The 22,547-nt window shown below is 36.8% G+C and overlaps 1 protein-coding gene across 4 annotated transcripts in view; it reads right to left on the bottom strand.

The window, feature by feature from the left end:
- Nucleotides 1–170: 170 nt before the first annotated feature.
- LOC111862305 (tyrosine-protein phosphatase 99A) overlaps nucleotides 171–22,547 on the bottom strand; it is a gene marked incomplete at its 5' end in the record, with an annotated part of 708,382 nt that continues 686,005 nt past the window's right edge. For all 4 annotated transcript variants that reach the window (XM_023847579.2, XM_023847580.2, XM_023847581.2 and 1 more), the window contains 7 exon segments: nucleotides 171–2,015; nucleotides 9,189–9,324; nucleotides 10,487–10,758; nucleotides 12,563–12,690; nucleotides 16,257–16,428; nucleotides 18,033–18,330; nucleotides 19,392–19,558. In XM_023847579.2, coding sequence (XP_023703347.2) covers nucleotides 1,779–2,015; nucleotides 9,189–9,324; nucleotides 10,487–10,758; nucleotides 12,563–12,690; nucleotides 16,257–16,428; nucleotides 18,033–18,330; nucleotides 19,392–19,558 — 1,410 coding nt within the window.

The following is a 22,547-nucleotide window of genomic DNA, read 5'->3' as shown; positions in this document are numbered from 1 at the left end:
TGAAGTGGCTAGTGTGTGTGAAGCTCCTCACTCACCTCATGTACGTTTTCATGACACAATTCTTAGCATGAAGGTAAATTTACCTCTTACCTGAATCTAGAAATACCTGGGGAATTAAAGACATGATTACACAGGATACAGAGAAGAACAAGGGATAAGCACAACAATGGTTATTTGACAAATAAAGCCTTTTATTATATCAGCATGTCTTGAAGTTGGAATAAGTTCACTGTCACAGTTGATTGACACACCATTAAACGGCTGTACAAACGTAATGGGGAATGAATTCACTTCCCTAACATGAGGTGAGACTACAACATATCATTCTAGGAACACTTGGACATCGGGAACTGTAGCATCCAGATCCACCTGTATGTACACAGTTATATACAGTATAAAACACTCAGAAGGAAAATGACAAAAAATGCATCTTCCTAAAATAAAGTCACTGACCCGGAAACATGTCCCATCTTGATTGTTCACACCAATATAAAAAGCTGAATTCTATTTTTTATACAATGAACTGTATATCAAATACGTTGCATGAAGATATTTTGTCATATTTTTTTAATAAACTCTAATAACATAGCTAAGACATAGGCAGGATTCAAGAGATGGTTCACAATGATGAATGTTTAGAATGTTTTCCCACTACACTTCCGACTGTCACTAGTGCAGAATGCCAGTCTCATTATGGAATATATCGACTGCATTTGTACTTGTACTCCCTTGAGAGTCAAATGGAATTTAAGTTAAGATCAGGTTCCTGTTCCATTAAAAATAACAAAGAAGAAATGTTACTATAATGAATGAACAAGGGATACTAGGCAGACACAAATCACATGTACTTTGTACTGAGCAAATAAAATTATTCTCTTATTTCCTGGAAAGTAAGAAGTCTATCATCTAAAACTCTCTCTGATCATTACTGATAAGGAATTATGTAGTCAGTCATCTAATATAAGACTACAGTGATGTTGGTCAACTTACATCTGAATATGGATATGAGAAAATGATGCTACATCATCAATTTCCACAGATGTCTTTGCCACTTGGGCCCATTTTTCCCTCCTAGCACTCCCTTACCTTTGGTGGGCCAAAGCTCTGTCAAACACCAGCATTCCTGGGACTAGAAACTACAAGATTTCATTAACTGCAACAAATGACTAATGAAGTACAGACGGTGTGAGACACCTAATTCACTGACATGCAACCCAGTGCACACACTATGAATTGTGACAACACTAACAAAACATAAAGACATTGTGTGTTTAATATATAGATATACATCTTTTAGACTGCAATGAAGGTGTCCTAACGTCAAATCACAGGATATATGAAAACCTGGATTCCCTTAAGGGATTCACAACATTACACACAATGCCATTCAAAACACAAAAACCAAAGTGAGTACACAAAGATATATGTACATACAAATGCAACACTAAGGTTAAATGCACCAACAGACAACTATTTCTGCAGAACAACGTATTTGGTTCTTTCCTAACCATAACCAATCTTTGGACGCTACAGGTCAGTTTCACTGTCAACTTTCCACCTGTCGGAACTCACCACTGACAGTAATGCTTTATAATCTGACGATACGGTACGGCCTTTCTTAGCATAAAAAAAACTATGAACACGTTATAAAAAAATTTTATATTACTATTTTTTGGCAAATAGCCATGCTGCCACACATGGTCCTTGTCTCTCACTGAATTAACAGTCTTTTATCCACTAAAATATATCACCAGAAAAACACACTGCCCAGGCACACCTCAAGCAAGTGTGTCACGTCTGCCCACTCCTGACTCCATGCCTTCTGGAGGCACCCGCACACTTCCATTTCCTTGACCTGGTCCATTTCCATTGCCAACAAACCCGTTGATGTGCCCATTTGCTGTAAGGTACAAATCTGGTTGAGCAGGAGTGGGGGCAGGAGGTGGAGGAGGGATGGCGTTTGCCATGCTGCTAGTTAATGATTCCAGGGCATGGTACAGAAGCAGATAGTCATCCTGAAAGAGCAAAGAAATTCCAATTATTTTGGTCCAAGATGAAGTATAGTACGCAGGGACAACAGTGATACACAAAACTAATTACAGTGTGTCTGAATTTCAAAAACACTACTGAGGGTTTCTTAGATCATAGCTGCCTATCTTATGTGCTATATGATCTGGTACCTTATTTGACCTGTGCTTGAGCCTACTATGGAAGAGTTTCCTTCCTTAATACTGCACTTCTTTCCACATTCACTGTGAATTGGAATATATCTCTCTTTTAAAGTAAACTGTTGTTATGTTGACTCAAATGAAATTCACGTGAATAAAACACACAACTATTGCCCACATTTCTCTAAACATTCCAGTTTATAAATAAAACTCAATGTAAAAACAAAATTAAAATTTATTCTGTATTTATGTATTTAACATACACTGAACTGCACTGATTCGAGCCTCACAAATGTATTCTCAATTTGATGTAAATAGTGCTTATTGTGTTTTCTTAAGTAAGTTTCTTAAGTATTTTCTGCATATCTTCCCCTTAAAAAAGGTCTTTAGCAAGAAAGGGAAAAAATCAGGCTGGATCACTCAAGGGATAAAGGTTTCTAGACAGAGGCTGCAACTATTATATCTGTTAAAAAGAAAGATGGCTCTGTCTGTTCACACCTTGAACTATATAAAAAAATATCAGAGAATTTATAAAAAAGTAATTTCTGTTGCCCGTCAAAGAGAAAATGACCAAATCATTCAAAGATCAATCAATAATTCTAAAACTCTATGGCAAATAATAAAGAAGGAGTCAGGAAATGGCTTTACAGAAATTGAAAATATTTCATTAGAAATTGATTCTATGCTAGTTACAAATCCCCAGGATATATCCCATCAATTTAATGAATTTTTTGTAAATAGCGTGGACAGGTTGATACATTTAAATAGAAACTGTAAAAATGATCATGCCACTGTAAATGATATAATACTGAACCCAAATGTGTTATTTCTTGTCCCTGTTACTGAAGAAGAGGTTCTAAAGGTCACCAGTAAACTAAAAACAAAAATCTCAGCGGGTTTTGATGAGATCCCGGATATGATAGTTAAACAATGTATCCAATTCATAAAAAAGCCTTTGACTTTTATATTTAATCTGTCACTTAGCTCTGGTATCTTTCCTGATCAAATGAAGATTGCAAAAGTTCGACCCATTTTTAAAAAAGGTCAGAAACAAAATATTACCAATTATAGACCAATTTCAATTTTGTCTGTATTTTCCAAAATCCTTGAAACACTAATGTATAATAGAGTTGTAAACTTTTTAAATAAATTCAAATTGATATCGAATGCTCAAAATGGTTTCAGAAAGAATAAATCCACATTTACTGCAATTCAAACTTTTATTGGACAAATTCAAAAAACCCTAGATAATAAACAATTTGCTTTTGGTATATTTTTGGATCTGTCGAAAGCTTTTGACGTTATAAATCATAACTTGCTGCTTGCAAAGCTGGAGTTGTATGGACTGAGAGGAATAGCTCACGCGTGGATGAGATCGTATCTCACCGACAGAACCCAGTTTGTTGAAATTCACCATATGGATCAAAAGACCTTTAAGATAAAGACACTTACCTCATCTCTTAAGGCTATTAAACATGGTGTACCTCAGGGTTCTGTTTTAGGACCCCTTTTATTTTTATTATTCATAAATGATCTGCCCCGAATCATACAAAATGCAGAGGTAGTATTATTTGCGGATGATACTAATATATTAATTACTGGAAATGACATGTTATCATTAAATGAAAAAATTCAAAATGTAAAGAATCAATTAGAAAAATGGTTTTATGAAAATCATTTAATAATAAACACTGAAAAGTCTAAGGTAATTTTTTTTCGGGGAAGTAGATCTACTCCAATTATTAGATCCATTTTTTCTTTAAATAATAAGGAGGTAGTTTGTTCATCAGATGTAAAATTTCTGGGTATTTGTATTACTGAGGATTTAAGTTGGGCAACCCACACCCAATATGTTTGTAAAAAACTTAGCAAGACTCTTTATTTGATTAAATCTTTACGGGACTCTGTGAGCCAATCTGTATTAAGAAATGTGTATCTTGCAAAGTTTGAGTCCGTGTTGAAATACGGTATTATTTTTTGGGGTGGGGTGAAAAAGGACTCTGAAACTCTATTCAAACTACAGAAAAAATGTTTAAGGGTGGTTAAAGGTGTAAGAAATAGAGTCTCCTGTAGAAATTTGTTTCGAGAATTTAAGATTCTAACAGTTACTTCCTTATATATATTTGAGATTTTATGTTTTATAATAAAAAATAGGATATATACTACCCAGTATTCTGACGTACATGGCTATAATACTATTCATAAACACAATCTGTATGTTCAATTTTGCAATACTGAGCGCTGCAAAAGAGGGGTGATTGGTATGGGAACCAAAATATTTAATGGCCTACCGACTGAACTAAAAAGTGTAAATAATTTTAATGTTTTTAAAAAGAAGCTAAAAAATTATTTGTTGTGTAACGTCTTTTATTCTCTTCAGGAATTTTTTAACAACTGTTGATATGGACTGCTTGCTGACAAATAAATCTGTTTTAGATAAATTATTTATATGTACAGGAATATGTTTTAAATAGTCTGTTTGTATGTTGTAAACAAACTGTATATATGTTTCAAATATTTTCTCTAGTCTTAGGTATTTATTATTTATTATTCTATATTCATGTACTTTGAATGTTATGCTTGATGTAATGTTGTTGTTATCTGACATGTCCAATTGTAATTTCTACAGCTATGGATGAAATAAAAATAATAATAATAATAACTATAATACAGGATGAAAATCCAACAAAACTAACTAACTACTCATTTTACAGATATTTAACTTATGACATTTTATCACAACCACAGCATGCTATAACGAAAACAAGCCAAGCACAACCTTAGAGACTCAGTTGTCTATTTGTGCATGTGAGTGAACAACCACCCAACCATGTCAAATACCACTGCTTCATTTTACTTTTTCATTTCTTGCTCCTTTTCCCTAGCGCACATGCCATGTCTGTGTCATATGTTTACAATACTTCATTATTATTTTTATATTAACTCAGGTCACTATTATCTTTAATTACTGTCCTAAAAGAAGGATAAATTCATCTTCCCTTAACAAATGACTTACATGGAATACATTTCTTCATGAATAAGGGAGACAGTATGTATTTTCACGTAATTTTCCTACTAAAATTAATGAGGTTAAATGAAAAGTAAGAGGACTGAATTTGTCTATTCATAGTTGGACCACGCATTGTCTTTCTGTCACCGGATGTTAGTTGGTGGGTCAATCTACATGCAGGACTCTTGTGAAGTTTTACTGGAGTGATTACAAAATTAAGTCCCAAAGGTACCACTGGAACTACCCTAGGAGTATCAAACTTCAGAAAACAAAGGTTTCACATAATGACAGAAAAGTTGTGCATCCTATTTGCTTCACACAGTTAGGGACAATTTGGATCAACACGTACCAAAGTACACACTAAGCACTACTCCATGGTGTTAGATGGTCATGTTTTACCAGAACTAAAGAAAAGGCCCTACTTTTCTGGACCTTAGGAATTCACTACAATGTATATATACAGTGTTGTGTGCTACGATTTATTACAAAATGTTTCCAACAATCTGGAGACGTTACTGCCTTCATTTTTAGCATAGGTATCCTCTTCCACTAATTCACATTGTCACAAACCAGCAGCCTACACAATCTTTATTATTTGTATTCGGGTGTACATTACTATACACTATAGTGTTAACTATAAAACCACCAACACAACAAATCTGTAAAAAATAAACCAATATTACTGCATTAATATTAGTTTATTATGCATATATGTTACATGTTCTGATCCAGTGGGATCATCATCATTAACGAAATATACTACTTGTATTGAATTGTATTGTAGTACATGTACATAATAAATGAATATTAATCCAGTAACACTGGTTTATTTATTACAAATGTGTTGTGTTGACAGTTGTGTAATAATGCTATATAGCCCACACAATGCATATTCTCGTTTCAATTACAACCACAACTCCACTGAACATCATGCACAACTTGCTTACTCATAGAGCTGAGCCCTTCTTGAGGAGCGGCCAATTCTGCAGTTACTCAAGAATTTCCCAGCATTTTATGGAACCCAAAGGTTTATTACCTTGTTTACAAGAGCACTCCACTGGTCCCTATCCTCAGCCAGATCAATCCAATCCATACCATCCCATCCTATCTCTCTAAGATCCATTTTAATATTGTCCACCCACCTACACCTTGGTCTTCCCAGTAATCTCTTCCCTTCTGGCTTTCCCAATATCCTATATGCATTCCTCTTCTCCCCCATTCATGCTACATGCCCTGCCCACCTTATCCTAGTACAAGTTATGAAGCTACTCTTTATGCAGTTTTCTCCAACCTCCTGTCACGTCATCTCTCTCTGGTCCAAATATTCTCAACACCCTGTTCTCAAACACTCTCAGTCTATGTTCCTCCCTTAATGTCAGAGACAAAGTTTCACACCCATACAGAACCACAGGCAAAATTACAGTTTTGTATATTCTAAGATTTATGTTTTTGGACAGCAGGCAAGAAGACAAAAGGTTCTGGACTGAATGGTAACAAGCAATACCCAAGTTCAATCTCCTCTTAATTTCCTCCTGAATCAGGTTTTGATTTGTTATCATTGTTCCCAAACATCATACACAAGTGAGAATTAAAATCATGGTTTATTCACCACAATAACTAGATTTACCTCCATACAATTCTTTTTTGTTACTGAAGTTATACACAATTATTAAAATGACATTTTGAGTGACATCACTATCACCACTTTCATCATCTGGTTATGTTTCTAACAGGGTGGTTCAAATCACTGAAAAGCCTTCTCCAATCAATTCTCTGCTCTCTCTCTTGTGTCTGCATCCACCCTTTTCCTACTCCGATTTGTACATTTTCCCTTACTTCATCTCTCCACCTTATCTCTTCAATGGCTCTCCATTAAGCATCTCTAATCCAATGGTTCTTATCATTATCAGTGAGTAACATACACTATATCCATACCACAATATATTTATGTGGCCAATTTTTCTTCTAGTGTTTCAACTTTAAGTTCCTACTTAATGCCTAATGAAGTTGTGACAGCCTCAGAAAGCCTACAGTATATTAAATTGCTTTCAGACAGACAGAACTTCAGAAAATTTACCAATTTGACAATGCTATGAAAATACTGTACTTCAAGTAACCTACAGATTATTAAAGAGAATATTTTCATACACAGCTGAATTCTCACCTAACATTTCTTTGGCAGGCAGCAGATTTGACACTAAACCAAGGCAAATCTTAGAGATAAATTTATCAATGAAATATTGACTGCGGTCATTGACACTGAATGTTAAACGAGGGCAAACCTTACACTGAAAAACATTGGGGGAGGGGTCCAAAGTATTTATTTTGTGAGTGGAAAGAAAGTTACGGTAAATGTACTTAAATGCAAGTGAAGCATTCTGATGATCATCCCCCCCTTCCCAATCCGAGGGGTGACCATGGTTAATGCCACAGCAAATAAAAACCCACAATACTTCCATAGATAACCCTCGAATAACCACAGATGCAGGTAGCATGAAAGCCTCTTCTTTTTCTAAACATCATTATGTAATATTTAATGCCATGTACTGACAGAAATGATCTATTAAATGATTATCAAGCCAAACCCTTTGACTCTGGCAGTTTTAAGAAAGTACCTTGAACCATCTGATAAGCTTGTGTCATGCAAAGGGTTAAATATATTGTGACATGATACCTGAAAGCCAGAATAATGAAGAAAAATACATGTTAATTGCTATGCAACTTCACATTCCCACAGCAACTAATATGCAAGCAACAACTGGGTAAATTCCATTGCTATGCAATGGAACTGTAAGCATGCCTTCCCAACAATAGAGAAGCTGTGTTTTCTGTGTGGTCCGTGCAAAGTGGTTATAAAGAAGAGTTCAACTGAGAAGAATTGAGTCAAATTTCAAGATGCCAGCCTGCCAGGAAATGAGCTTGGAAGCAGAGGAACTGAATTGAGTCAAGTTTTTGGAACTGGGAGTTGCAGAATAATGGCAAGAAACAAATTAGGCAGTGCAAAGACTTCATGTGTGATTTGAAGTGACAGTGAGACTGTTATAAATCCATTGCCAGGATACAACTAGTGAAAACTGAGAACCCTAGTGCAGGTGTAATGGTGAACTGTAAAGTGTGCAGATCAGCGATAGCGTATTACCTGTAGTCCCAAGTGCTGTGTATAAAGTACAATAAATCTATTTATCCAATCCAAACCCCATCTTATAAGTTATGTGCAAACCCACCTAATTTGTGACAATACATTTGAAGTCTCATGAAATTTATGTAAAAAAAGAAAAGTAGTGTATTCTTCTGATATGCTTTTACACAAGCGGCTTAAAGAAAGAGCACTTTATTATAAGACAAATTATATTTAGTGATACAAGAAATGCTGGTAACATTATGGCAACATCAGCATAGGCGGGGCTCTGGGTGCAATTCAAAGCAGTATAAGCATCCTCTGTACATAATTCAGACAAACTTCCACAGAGTTACTTTGCTCAGTGATCACTACAATGTACAAACTGTTCTACGCTGATGTAGCATATAAATTTCTTTAACATTTTCCATGTTATAAAACAGAGATACTAGTACATTACTTCAAAATTGGTGATGAATAAAATCACATAAATAGAAATTTCATAATCTATCCCATTCACTAATATCATCAAGGCACTTAAATCAAGGAAGACTGAGACTGGCAAGATATGTAGCACACATGGAGGTAAGTAATGTATAATATTTTATTCATAAAACTCCAAGGGAAGATATTTTGGAAGCCTAGATACAGGTGGACAGATAACACTAAAATGTATCTTAAAACAAATGGACTGAGAAGGCATGGACGGGATTCCACTGGCGCAAGACAGACATGGTAACCTCCAGTTCCATCCACTGAGCAATTACAAGTTTTCAAGAACTAATCTGGCTTTTATAGTTAATAATTACTTTGGAGGTTTCAGAGCACAAGCACATAATGGTAATCATCAGAAAGAGCAAAGCAGATTGATGACCCTGAATATTGCACTCACTTGGCACTTCCAGATCCCTGGGCGTTTGTTGTGGTAGAGTTTGGCATACATGTATACATCCACATGATTTTCATATTCCAGCTGCTTGTTTAATGTTGTAAGACAACAGAAGATGGCCGCTTCTGTTCCTCCATACCTGCAACAAGAAAGTCCCCCTTTCTGTGTAGAATTCATATGACATATGCTGGCATGCTGGGAACAGTTTCATTATTTTAAATTCTGTCTTTTCTTAAAACTTCTGTTAATGTCCAGTAGTCATGTGGTTGTTCTTCACTGTCGTGTTACATTTACTTATTTGTTGACAGCATGTTCTGGCCTGACACAGCCTTCATCAGGCATACTGATTATACATGAGATGTTTCACTGTGTTTTGCTTATGCTGGGAGAAGCTTAATTTCTTGTCTCTCTCTCTCTCAATGTGAGCAAAATAAAGTAAAACAACTTACATCACATAATTAGTTTATACCTGATGATAGTCACATAAGGCCAAAACGTTTCGTGAACAAGTCAATGTGATGTGAGAGTAAAGAACCACCAGACACCCAGTGAACATTAATGGAAATTGCAGGAAAAGACATAGTTTTAAGTAACAATTAATTAATTATTAAGAAAACAGTCTTCTGGGATTTGGCACCGTGTATATGTGGTGTTAACCGACGTTTCGGAGGAACGTATCATCTCCATCTTCAGGGTAGAAGAAAAATATAAGAAATCCTCAAGCGAAGCAGTCTGCTTTTACCGGTTCTCACGGTCTCTTCGCTTGTGGATTTCTTATATTTTTCTTCTACCCTGAAGATGGAGGCGATACGTTCCTCCGAAACGTCGGTTAACACCACATATACACGGTGCCAAATCCCAGAAGACTGCTTTCTTCATAGTCACCGCCGTGAAAGCCTCAAATCTTACATAAATAATTACTGTTAACAGAATGTGATACATGATATTATCAGAAATAAGCAATGCTACCATTTACCCTAGTTCAGGAATTTCTGACCACAAACCACAGGCTGATGTCCCCAACCCTTCATACTTCCCTGATTCAGCTCTGTGGGACTTTCTTTATCAGAACTCAAGTTAACATCCAAGGGGAAGAGACTGTAGATCTGATAATGTCATCATGCTCAAAGTAAGATCATGCTACACATGCAGAGTTCAAAAACACAGGAATTCCACAGATATTTTGCAGCAATGGCAGACTCATATTACTTACTGCATGAAATTGCATGGGAACTAGTCTGAAAGGAAAATTAGATCTGCATTAATGTTTAATACTTGGATCATATATTATTAAACTGTACCTGTCCATCACTATGATGGGCCCATTTCGATATTCACGATGCCATTCTTGGACTAGGTGGATGAGTTCAAAGAGGGAAGTGATGGGACTACAGTTGTGTGGCCAGTTAGCACAGTGCATCATGCGTACTGGCAGTTCATAGTCATCTTGCAGTGACTGAACTGTGAAGTCACGGGTCACATAATCACCACAATCACTTTCCTCCACAAATTTCACTCTAAAATTTTCAGCCTCCATTTCTTCATGTGCTACTGGCCAGAATATGCCAAATTCCTGGAAAGAATTTAAAAACATAATTCAGAATATATTCATTCAGTGCTGTTCATAATGTGTGTGCATATTACTCTACTAAAGCTAAAGAATAACAAATTCTGATGACAGTAGTATTCAAAAGAAGAAAGAAAAAACAGGAAGAGAATTCAGTGACTGGTCTCCAAATATCACTTTCCTATCTCTTTAGGAAAATTTGTTTCCAATCCTTTCATGGTCAACATAGATACCTGAAAGGATATGGCTACATGATTAATAAAATATTTCCTGTGCCTCTCCTATGACACATATCAGAGGGAAATAATTACAGCTGTAGATTCAACATCTCTTTGCTACATTTTAAAGTACTATATGGATTGAAACTTTCGGCAGTAGGGAGCACCTATTTCTTTATTTAATAAATGCAACTGTGAGGCTACATTATCTGTATTTTGTTCCCTGTTTCTAGACATATCATATGCTCAAAAACCTCTATGGTATCAATACAAAAATGAATATCTTCACATGAATATGTAATCAGTTTAGACTAAATATATGCAAAAACTGTGTACACATTTGATATATCTATTAACTTTAAGATAGTATGATATAAAAGACCTGTCATCTCTTAAATTACTGAGACTGTTGGCTTCAGTGTTCTTTTCGATCTCCTCCATGGACTCCTGCTCTAGCAAGTATGCATTACTGTAAGACAGGATAATACTGTTGTCCACAAAATATATTTTGGGTTTTAATATGTTACGTTCTTTAAAATCATGATACACAACTGAATGAAACAAAAAATAAAATGACAACATGAACTCCATTTGTGTTGGAGAAGTTCCACATATCTATCTACTGCAGTGCAACAGATATCGAGACAATGTTCTGCTTCACCCCAAATAGAGCTCTTCTAATGATATGGTTTCAATACCTCCTCTAATACTACCTTCTGGGATGCTACATTGTGTAGTCTGCCATAATTTCTTTCTTCCTTTAAACTAAACTTATGTATCATAATTAGAAAAATATAGCACTCTGAAATATCAAACACATTTTGCATCCCATATCCCCCCCACACCTTTTTCAATTCACAATTCATAATCATCTACCCATTCCTTATTCAGTGCTCTAATATTTTTGCAATTCTAATGGCAATTTTAGGCCGGTCACGGTAGCCGAGCGGTCTAAGGCATGCACTGTCTTCGCTTGCTCAGAAGCAGAGATCGTGGGTTCGAATCCCACTCAGGGCATGGATGTTTGTGTGCGTTTTTCTGTGTTTGTCTACAGGTAGAGGCCTTGCGACAAGCTGATCACTCACCCAAGGAGTCCTACCATATGTGTAAGATCTAGAAAAACTGAAGTGAAGGCACAAGTTCATGGAGGTAGGCCTAGGCCCACTGGGGCTGTAGTGCCAAGGAAAAAAAAAATGGCATTTTTAATAAGCCACAATAACATGAAACAAAATTCATACCCTGTTAACCTATATCACAATAAAAGCATCCACAATTTTTTTATTTACAGAGTGCTTACTGGGGCTCCTCCAACAGTGCTATAACAATAAAGCTGTTTATGTCATCTGTCTGCAATTAGGTGAATTAATTAATAGTACTATTTAATGATAAAATATTGTTCAACATAAAAATAAATGGGCTACTCACATTTCCACAAAAAATAAATATGCTGCACAGAAAGGTGTATGAAATTTTGAAGGGTGGGTAAGAGAAAAACAGATGAATTTGAGGGGGGGGGGTGAGAGAATGGAATTAGTTGAAGGCTACTTCACCTACTGCTACTACGAGTGTTTTCAGAATATGCTTTAGCAAACCTGGTCATCTGAACTGGAAAGCATGACAATCGTTTGCGCATTGTGATCCCAAACCATCTGCCAGAAATCCTGTGCAGTCACTTCAAGCGGATGCTGCGTGATTATAAATTCCCGCAACTTGTGGAAACCTGCAAAAATAAGGAACACAATAATACTCAGTTCTATTTCTGATCTTACTTCAAAGTGCATGCAACAACTAAGAAGAGTGATGGATAATAATTACAAAAGTAGAGAAGCTGCTATAATTGCTATTTTGGTAAGGAATGTTTAATGTTCATAAATTTAAGAATATGTATCACCTTATGCTGAAATAATTCCCCATTACACAGTTTATAAAATTTCAATTATAGTGTTGAATCCACAAGACAACCTCATCTCCGTATGTAACTTCTACAGAAATGAATGTATGCATATGTGCCTTATTTAGAAAAAATAGAGGCATACAATTCTTACAGAAATAACAAAAAATCAATATTTTACTAGAAGGAATTTAGTATTACTATCAACACTTCAATCTTCATAAATTCTCAGGTTCTACTCTCCAAATACTGCTCTCTCCATTGGTGCTGGTGTGTTGCTTTACATTGGCTGGTCATGATCTCACTATATTTTTTGAAATCTATCAAATTACATATGGAGTTGGGATAGCGACAGGCTACAGGCTGGATGGCTGGGGTTCGAATTCTGGTAGGGGCAAGAGATTTTTCTCCTCCATAATGTGTATATATTTACTGTGTTTTAGTGTATACAATTTCACTTGTCACTTCACACTACATGTTTCGGCATCATTCTGCCATCATCAGGTGTATCAATCACGTTAAACCATTGCACCGCCTGCCTTCAAGTGTCCATTTATAAAATGATATAAATTTGTGTTCGCTGTTGTTGAATAATAAAATTTATATATTAAAACTTGTTAAGATCTATCATCTTACATGTCGTATATCAAACTCATGTGTAATGCCATTCAACCACTATGGGAGTCATTCTTCTTATGTTTTAATTGCATATATATTGTGTCTTATGATGTGTCTTTCTTATGTGGCTGCACCCAGACAGGCTCTGGGGCCCAGCCAGTCTTCTACCCAGTAGGCACTGCAGGCCCTTTCCACTGGGGGGTAAAGAAGCTGAAGTGTGAAGCTGACCACTCACCTCCATCTAATGCCAAGAAACTATACTTTCACTCCGTGATATATCTTTATGGCATGGTGCTTAATTAATTGAGCCCAGGAAGAACTTTACCTTATCTTTATCAAATTATATTTACTATGTGCATTACTATATGGCTGATATTCATGAATGGCGTATTAACATTAAATTTTGTTTCAAACTATGGAAAATGTTTATGGAGACTCATGAAACTATGAAAAAAGTTTATGGTGATCAGTGCATGAGCCGTACATGTTGTTATAAATGGTTTAAGAGATTTAAGTATGGTCAGCAGTCAACACATCATGAACCACATTTGGGACAGCCCTCAACGTCATGTGACAATGCTCATGTTGCGCAAGTTCATGAAACCATGTGATTTAATTGTTGTTTGACAGTGTGGGAAACAGCAGAAGAGTGCAAAATTAGAAATGCATCAGGGAGTTTCAAAGTTTTTCCCAAAACTTGACACATGATCAGAGAGACAGCTGTGTTGCCATCTGCCGGGAACTTTTCGATCATGCTAGCATGGATGAAAACTTTCTAAAAAGAATTATAACCGATGATGAAACATGGGTTTATGGATAAGATGTGGAAACAAAAATGCAGTCCTCACAGTTGGTTGGAAAAACATCGCTAAGACCAAAAGAGGCGTGGCAGATCAGGTCAAACGTGGAAGTCGTGTTGTTTTTTTGACATTGAGGGTGTTGTGCATTGTGAATTCTTATGTCGAGGCAAAGAGTGAATCACTGGTATCATCTCAAAATGCTGAAAAGTCTAAGAGAAAGTGTAAGGAATAGAAAAGACTCAGTTGTGGAGAAACAACTCCTGGTTCCTCCATCACGACAACGCACCAGCTCATGCATCGATACTAATTCATGATTTCTTGGCCAACACGAACACAACTGTGCTTCCTCAGCCACCCTGCTCACCTTGCCTGGCTTCAGCAGACTTTTTCTTATTTCCCAAATTGAAATCCACTTTGAAAGGATGATGATTTCATATGATTCAAGAGATTTCAGAAAATTCGCAGATGGAGCTACATGCAATCCCGAAAAAGGTGTACCAGTACTATTTCCAAAAGTGACAATGGCGTTGGGAGGGGTGCATCAATGCAGGAGGGGGATCCTTGAAGGCAGGCAAGCATGTACAAAAAATTATATAAAAAAAAAAGTTCCAAAATTTTTGAAGACTGTGTACTGCAGACAATGGAAATGTAGAATGCAGTTTTATTGGGTAACAGGTTATTAAATCAAGCGGGTTGGAAAAATGGTAATATTTCAGATTCATATCTGGGAGGTGTTCAATCTGAAATCTCAGCTCAAACATGGGCTATTCTGACAGATTTTTGGTAATTTCCTTAATTCCCTCCAATTGTCAGAGCAGTAGTTCGGTTAGCAAATAACCACTTCCTTCCAAATCCTTTCCAATTTCACATTCATCTGTCATCCAACCATTTTACACTGTTTAGTCTAGCTAATGAAACTGCTGCTAAAAAATCAGTTCCTCAGCTTAACACATTAAGAAGAAATTAAATAAACAACAAATCTGCATTAAGTGAAAGCCTAAGCGGCCTCCATAGTCTAGAGGTAACGTTCCCACCTCATGACTCGTGGTACGAGAGTTCAAACCTGGCAGAGGTCGTGGAATTTTTAAGAGCGGAAAAATTCAGGGAACAAGTCCTCCGGGAGGGACTTTAAGCTGTGGGTCCCATGTCGTAGCTTTACGGCACGTAAAAGAACCTCATATCTCCAAAGGAGGTCACTGAGCTAAATTCAAGGACATTTCCCACCCAACAGTAGTCTCTAACGCCTCTGATAGCATTACAGATACCGCCAAGCCACTAGAGGCCGAACTCGCTGGCTCAGTCGGGACTGATGGTACGCACCAATATCGGTAGGGTATAGAGACTGGTAGAATATCACAGTGGGAAGCACAATGGACCAATACTGGTCTCAGTGCATGGGGAAACCCACCCTCTCCAATAACTAACTAAGTGAAAGCCTAGGCAGCTTGGTTAATACAGGAAATTACCTATGAACTAAATGGTTTTAACTATAAAACTGCAATAAAACCAAATTACAACCATTATATAGATTTTGTGATCTTTTCTTTTTGAAAATGGCTAGAGCTGTGGGGCACAATGAGCCTCCACTCAACACTAATGGTACAGACACATATCCCAAGAGGTGACAAAAATGAAACTGACCATTCAAAACTGGGGCTTTGATGCTTCTTGTTTTTATTCTATAGATTTCTTATGTTTATGGGTGTAAATGATTTAGGCATGTTGTTTAAAATAAAGTGATGAATACTTCTATTATAAGACTTGTGTCAAAGAAATGAAAATGGGAGGAACATATACCACCATTCTGTGCTCGATATACGAGTATGTGGTATTGCAAGTAAACACATCAGATAACCTTTCACATACTAGTTTAAAAGCTACAATGCCCATTTAATATATAAGATATTTGAATGAATACATGTAATTCAAACAAATTGATATTATAAAATACAGTGCATTTAATATGTATGTTTGTACCCTGAAACCATGTAGCATTTATGTAATCACTTCCATCAACTCCAGGTTTTGGAGTCAGATGAACCCTGGCACTTTCAACTGGCAAAAGATCTAGCGTACGATTCTTCAGCTGGTTGCATGGTTTGTTGGCAGATACTAGGTTGAAATCTTTTGGTTGGAATGATGTTACAAGCTGAAAAGGAAGAGATTCAACTAATTTAATGTATACTACTGTCTTCAAAATAATCATAAAATCATAATCATAAAATGGCAAGATTGCAAAGCTGGCTACTTACCTATAACTAGTACCAATGTTAAAGAGTGCATGCACCTTTACCTCCGCACTTCTACATGCCTTCATAGATCCACAAGTTTATTCTTAACTGATTCTATTTAACCGAGGTAATACAGCATCAAATGACATCAGGAGATGATCATGAAAGACATATAAGTAAGGATTTGAAGAAAGGCAGCCAAAATCTAATTCAAGGTACACACACTCAACATTTTGATTAAATTGTAAGCATTAAGGCTTCATATGATGGAAGTCCAAGGTTCAATTTATGAGAAAGATGGGTTCTCTGACAGATTATAATTATAATTGGCGAAGAGTACAAGATATGAAGCTCCTCATTATGCAGTTTTCTCCAACCTCCTGTCACTTCATTTCTCTTCTGTTGAGGCATGAACATTCAGAATGACGATATCACAACAGTGCCCTCTTAGTACTATGTATGACATCCTATCACTAACAAACTCTACCCTCTTTTAACTGCTGATATGATTCTCTTATGTACGATAAAACCTTTACCTAACTCATGTTTCTTATTCCCCTTTCCATAGAAAAATGTATACTCACCTGTAGGTTCAGTGCCACCTCCATTCCATCTGACCTCCTGTACTCCCACTAAATCTAACTTATATTTTCAGATTTCTTCTGCCATTGCCCTGAGTAAACATATAAATTTTCTTTCACTTAGGTTGCTTATCCAAGGAATCTGTCCAGGTCTGAGGCTTCTTGTGATCTTTCATAACAAGCTTATTTTTTGTGGTGAGGAATTGTTAGCCCCATGCCATAACCCCAAGCTGGAGGACCACCCCTTGTCAGCTGTCCTCAACTGCCTATTCAATATATTTGCAGCTACCTTCCATATCTGGAGGCCATCTCCTCCATCCAAAACCTGAGGATGCACCATGCCATGGTGACAAGGGACCCTCCTAACATGGCATGAATTTGATCAGCTTGTTCAGTTCTTCATTTATATAAAAATGTTAAATCAACCATGAACATAATGCAGTGTCAAAATACCAATCACTATTTGCACATGTAAAGGAAGTTAAGGAGGATAACTACCAGAGTTCCTTTAGTGCAAAATGTCCAGTGTAGTTCACTGTAGCCATGGTACACAACACTGAGACCGACTCTGACTCATGTTTGATTTAAAATTAAAACTATGTAATTAAGAATATCTCACATAGATGGCAGTATCAATCAGAGCCTGGGAGAAATTCTGAACAAAATTCAAGCTTACTGCAAGAATAATGAGAATTCTAATACCCATACATCAGGTATTTACAAGCACTGAGAATCATAACATCCATCTTAATGGTATGCCTTGATTATTTACTGTGTTAAGACGACTACACAGCTACTCATCCACATCACATAATTCAATTAAATGAATAACTAAAAATAAATATCATCTGTCATGACTGATGGCTGGGGAGGGTAAACTCCCCATAAGGCATTAATTTCATATTCTTGCATATAAATTATTCCTCCTCCTATCCACTCACCTTAAACTGGATCTCAAGCATTTTCCATGGCTCTGTTTTTTCCTCCAGGGCATCACTGGTTTGTAGGCTGTGAATGTAGCGTGATAGATAAGCCTGATTAAGGTTCGTCTCACCACTCTCAATTGCTTCAAGGAGTGCATCATGGATGAATATATACTGCTCCTCTGTTTGCACCAGGAAGTTGCGTTGTGTGCGAATATGCCGTAAAAATCCAAAAATGTTCACTTCTCCCTTGCTTCTAATTTGCTTTAACATTGCATCTAAAACTATATATGTGCCTGTCCTGCCAACACCAGCACTGAAAACAAATATTGCACAGTGGTTACTATTAATCCATTCCATACTTTAAACTATTCTTAATATTTCATAGCGCAACACGTCACAATATATTAGCAGAGACATACGGAATGGATTGGTGTACCAATAATGTTTTAGGCTTTTATATGGGATGTGCTTGCTTCAAATCTTGGCCTGGTCACCAGCTTTCTTAAATGGGATTTCATGGTTTTCCTCATTATCCCCTCTAAGGAAAGGAGAGAATAATACACCCACTAGGTCAGTGTTTCTCAACTGCCAGGCTGCGACCAGGTACAGGGCCCTGGCATCAATTATACCAGGCCCTCATCTTCTAAAAAAAGAATTTACCAGGCCACGGTCTCACAAAGGTTGAGAGCCACTGTAGTAGGTTATAACTGCTTCCTTCCAAATACATTCCAATTCCCCATTCATCTATCATATTTACATTAAATGCTGTACAGTCTAGCTACTGACTGACTGACCGACCGACCGACCGACCGACCAACTACATGGAGTTCTTCTTCTTGAGTCCTTCTTGAGAAGCTGCCAGTCGCTCAGGTACTCAAGAACTTCCCCAAAACTTCTGGAACCATAAAGTTCACAACTGTGTTCACTGGTCCTTATCCTGAGCCAGATCAATCCATTCCGTAGCACCCCATCCTATTTCTTGAACATTCATTCTTATATTATACTCCTACCTATGAATGTGTCTAGGTCTTCCTAGTTGTCTCTTTTCTTATGGATTTTCCACCAAAAACCTATATGCATCCCTCTCCTCCCCATGTGTGCTAAATGATCTACCCACTGTATCCTCCATGACATATAATCAGACCAATTATTCATGGTGAAAAGTGCAAGTTATAAAGCTCCTTGTTATAAAATAGAGTATAGATTCTGAATTTTAACATCCAGAAAAGTAATACATTTCTCTTATCTGAGATAAAAGAAATCATCCAAACGGTCTCTTCAAGATAGTGTTTCCATTATGAAAGTTCTTTGTACATATTTCTCTCATAGCAGTTGCTCAAAACACAAAATTTGCCATTCCATGCAGGATCCTACCTGCAATGGACAATTATTGGGCCAGCATCCACAGGATTGGCAGCTGATGACTTCTTCACAAAACTGAGGACGGGCAATGGGTGATCTGGTGTGCCATGGTCAGGCCAGTTTGTGTAGTGATACTGATACACAAAGCGTTCTGTCATGCCTTGTCTCTTCTTCTTAACCTGCAATGATATACATATGGGTGTATATACATACATATCTACGTCAATATAAAATCAATTGCTAACAGTAAACAGCTCATAAGAGGTCAGCACTATAAATGTACGAGGGGGTACCCAAAAGAAACCGAACTTATTTTTTTTTAAATTATTTATTCAAATTTTAAGCACAAACCTTCAATCCCCTTCAAAGTACTCTCCACTTACACTAATACACTTGTCTAGTCTTTTATTCCATTTTTCAAAACATTGTCTAAATTCATCTTTTGAGATGTTTGACAGCGCCTCCGTCGGTTTTTTCCTTTCATGTCTCTTTTCATTCGAGGAAATAAAAAAAAAGTCGCACGGGGCAAGGTCGGGTAAGTATGGAGGGTGAGGAACAGGTGTCATACCATTTTTGGTCAAGAATTGTCGTACAGACAGGGCTGTGTCAGCAGGGGCATTGTCATGNTGACATGTCACCATTTTTGAAACGGGAAAACCACTCAAACACTTGAGTTTTCCCCATAGCATCGTCCTTGTACGCCGTTTTTAACATTTCAAGAGTTTCTGTTCCACTTTTCCCGAGCAAAAAGCAGAATTTCACCACCGCACGCTGTTCACGAAAATCAGCCATTGCAAAAACGATGATCACACAAAACAGTTGTCACTATAAACTCTGCCAAAACTAGTCCTTACCTTCTGAAGCAATGGTAGTCGGTTTATCGACTCAGGAATGTTAGCTCTATGTGCTCATAGTGGCAAAACGCGGTAGTACAAAAGCTCTGCTCACAAAAAAATTAGTTCGGTTTCTTTTGGGTACTCCATCGTACATAAAATTAAAAACTAAAATAAAATAATTAAAAGAACAAGTTACAATAACAGCAATAAATTACATAACGTTAAGAAAAGAAAGAGCGTTTCTACTAGAAACATCTTGGAGTCAACAAATGCCATTCTCAGTGGTGGGTGGAGGAACAGGTCTTGTAGTATTACTTAGATTAAACGTGAAAAAGTCTGTAATGTGCTTCATGGGCATACAAGGATGCACAGTATCCATAACATAAAGACAGTTGATTTTGTCCTTGAAGACAAAATAAGAAATAAGGCACCGACACTTAAGTGTTGTACATTTAAAAAATGAATCATAATTACAAGGAAAATCAGACTGCATAAATTGATTACAACATATTGCAATTTATTAAAATCCACTGAAGTGAGATTATACCCTGTGACAGACATATACTAAAGTTTTAACTGAATACGGCAATATATAATATATCAGGAAAAGAAAAATTACATATAAAACAAATAAGACCTAATAACTTAGCAAATATCAATGAAAACTATCTAATGTGACACGAAAATCATTTACAGGATTTAAATGACAAATATGATAATGTAACAGATGATTGTGAAGTGACAAGGCAGAAGCACATCAAACTGGTTTCGCAGGAGAAAATTAAAAGGATGGAAGTTGTACTCGTTCAAGGACACTGTGATCCCAGTAAGAAATGTGAGGCAGAGATGAGTTCGATGGAATGGCAAACAGGGATGAATCGCTCTGTTTGGTGAAGAGTTAATTTTGGAGTTGCTTCACTGCACTATGAAACCTAATAGCAGGATCTACCATGGGATGTTCACACCTGAATATCAATGAATTCTTATTATCAGATTGAAAAATTATCTGTAACACAGCAAGATGTGCATTAAATTTAAGTTTCCTTCTTATGTTGTGTAGGATGTACTTTCATCCTAAATTTTATGATTATATAATCAATGTCTGAACTATTATTGCAACATTTGAAAAAGAAACTTGTTTGTACTGGAGAGTAAAATGAAAAAAATTATCTAAATTATCCATTATTCTCCATTTTCAAGAAATTCATAACACTTATCAAAACACCCAACATAGTTTGAAGTGACTATTAGCACTTAGCATTTATTATGTTAATTATAACTCTGCTATTTGCTGTCTGAATCTGTCTTCTGTTGCTTGGAGTTCCAGCTACTGCCACTTTCCATAATGCTAAATGTCCGAGATAACTAGGTGTGTGTGTGTGTGTGTGTGTGTGTGCGTGCGTGTGCGTGTACATGAAGTCAACCAATGTTTTGGGCCAATTATACATTCATGAACCACTAAATTCAGAAGAATTAGATACAATAACGAAGCCTGTGAATGGATAAATTTTCTATTCAGTCCTTCCCATGCCAATTCTATCGACAGTCTTATCATGAGGCACAGAACCATGCTGTTGTAATTCATTCACATTAGCTGAAATGTTATGACATTGTGTTCTAGGTAAAAAATATATAGAATTATGAATTACAAATGTTTATAGTAAACATGTTCCCACTATTACTTTAGTGTTATACATGACTTCAGATACTGTTCAGTGTTATTGGTATATAAGTACACGGTCAAGGTACAGTTCTCTCAGCATGGGGAAGTCATCATCCTACAGCCAGTCACTGTACCAACTGAGCTAACCTGGCTCATTATTTCAATAAAGTATTTACAAAATGTATAAATTGTTCTGATGTGTATGCACTGCTGTAATCCACACTGCTGTTTATTTTCATAGTACAGTCAACTATAACTCAAGTTTTTGAAATTACATTAGATTCAATACTGTCCTGACTTGTTTCCAAACTTACAATATCATATTGTGACATGTGACCCCTACCTCCCCGGCGGTAACGTAGCGCTTGCGTAATAGGCGAGTAATCACCCCGCATCCTGGTAGCTATGCAACGCGCGGTGACGTCACCGAGGGATATCGCGGTTGCTAGGCAGCAGTCAACAACTCCGGACAGCGTGGCTAGCAACAAGGCACCAGACGACAATTGTCCGATCAAGGCTACATAAGGAGCAGCGAAGGCTATTCACAGTCAGTTGTACTGTGACAGTCGCCAAGTGCGTTATCAACGACTTCTGAGTTCGCAAGTTACGAGCTACAGGGAGCGTGCGATACAATGATACATAGCTCCCCTACTGTAAACGTGTAGACCA

This window comes from Cryptotermes secundus, unplaced genomic scaffold (genome assembly GCF_002891405.2).
Source record: "Cryptotermes secundus unplaced genomic scaffold, Csec_1.0 scaffold179, whole genome shotgun sequence".
Lineage (NCBI taxonomy): Eukaryota > Metazoa > Arthropoda > Insecta > Blattodea > Kalotermitidae > Cryptotermes > Cryptotermes secundus.
The sequence above is the reverse complement of the archived record's forward strand: the minus strand, read 5'-3'. Positions and strand labels throughout refer to the sequence as shown.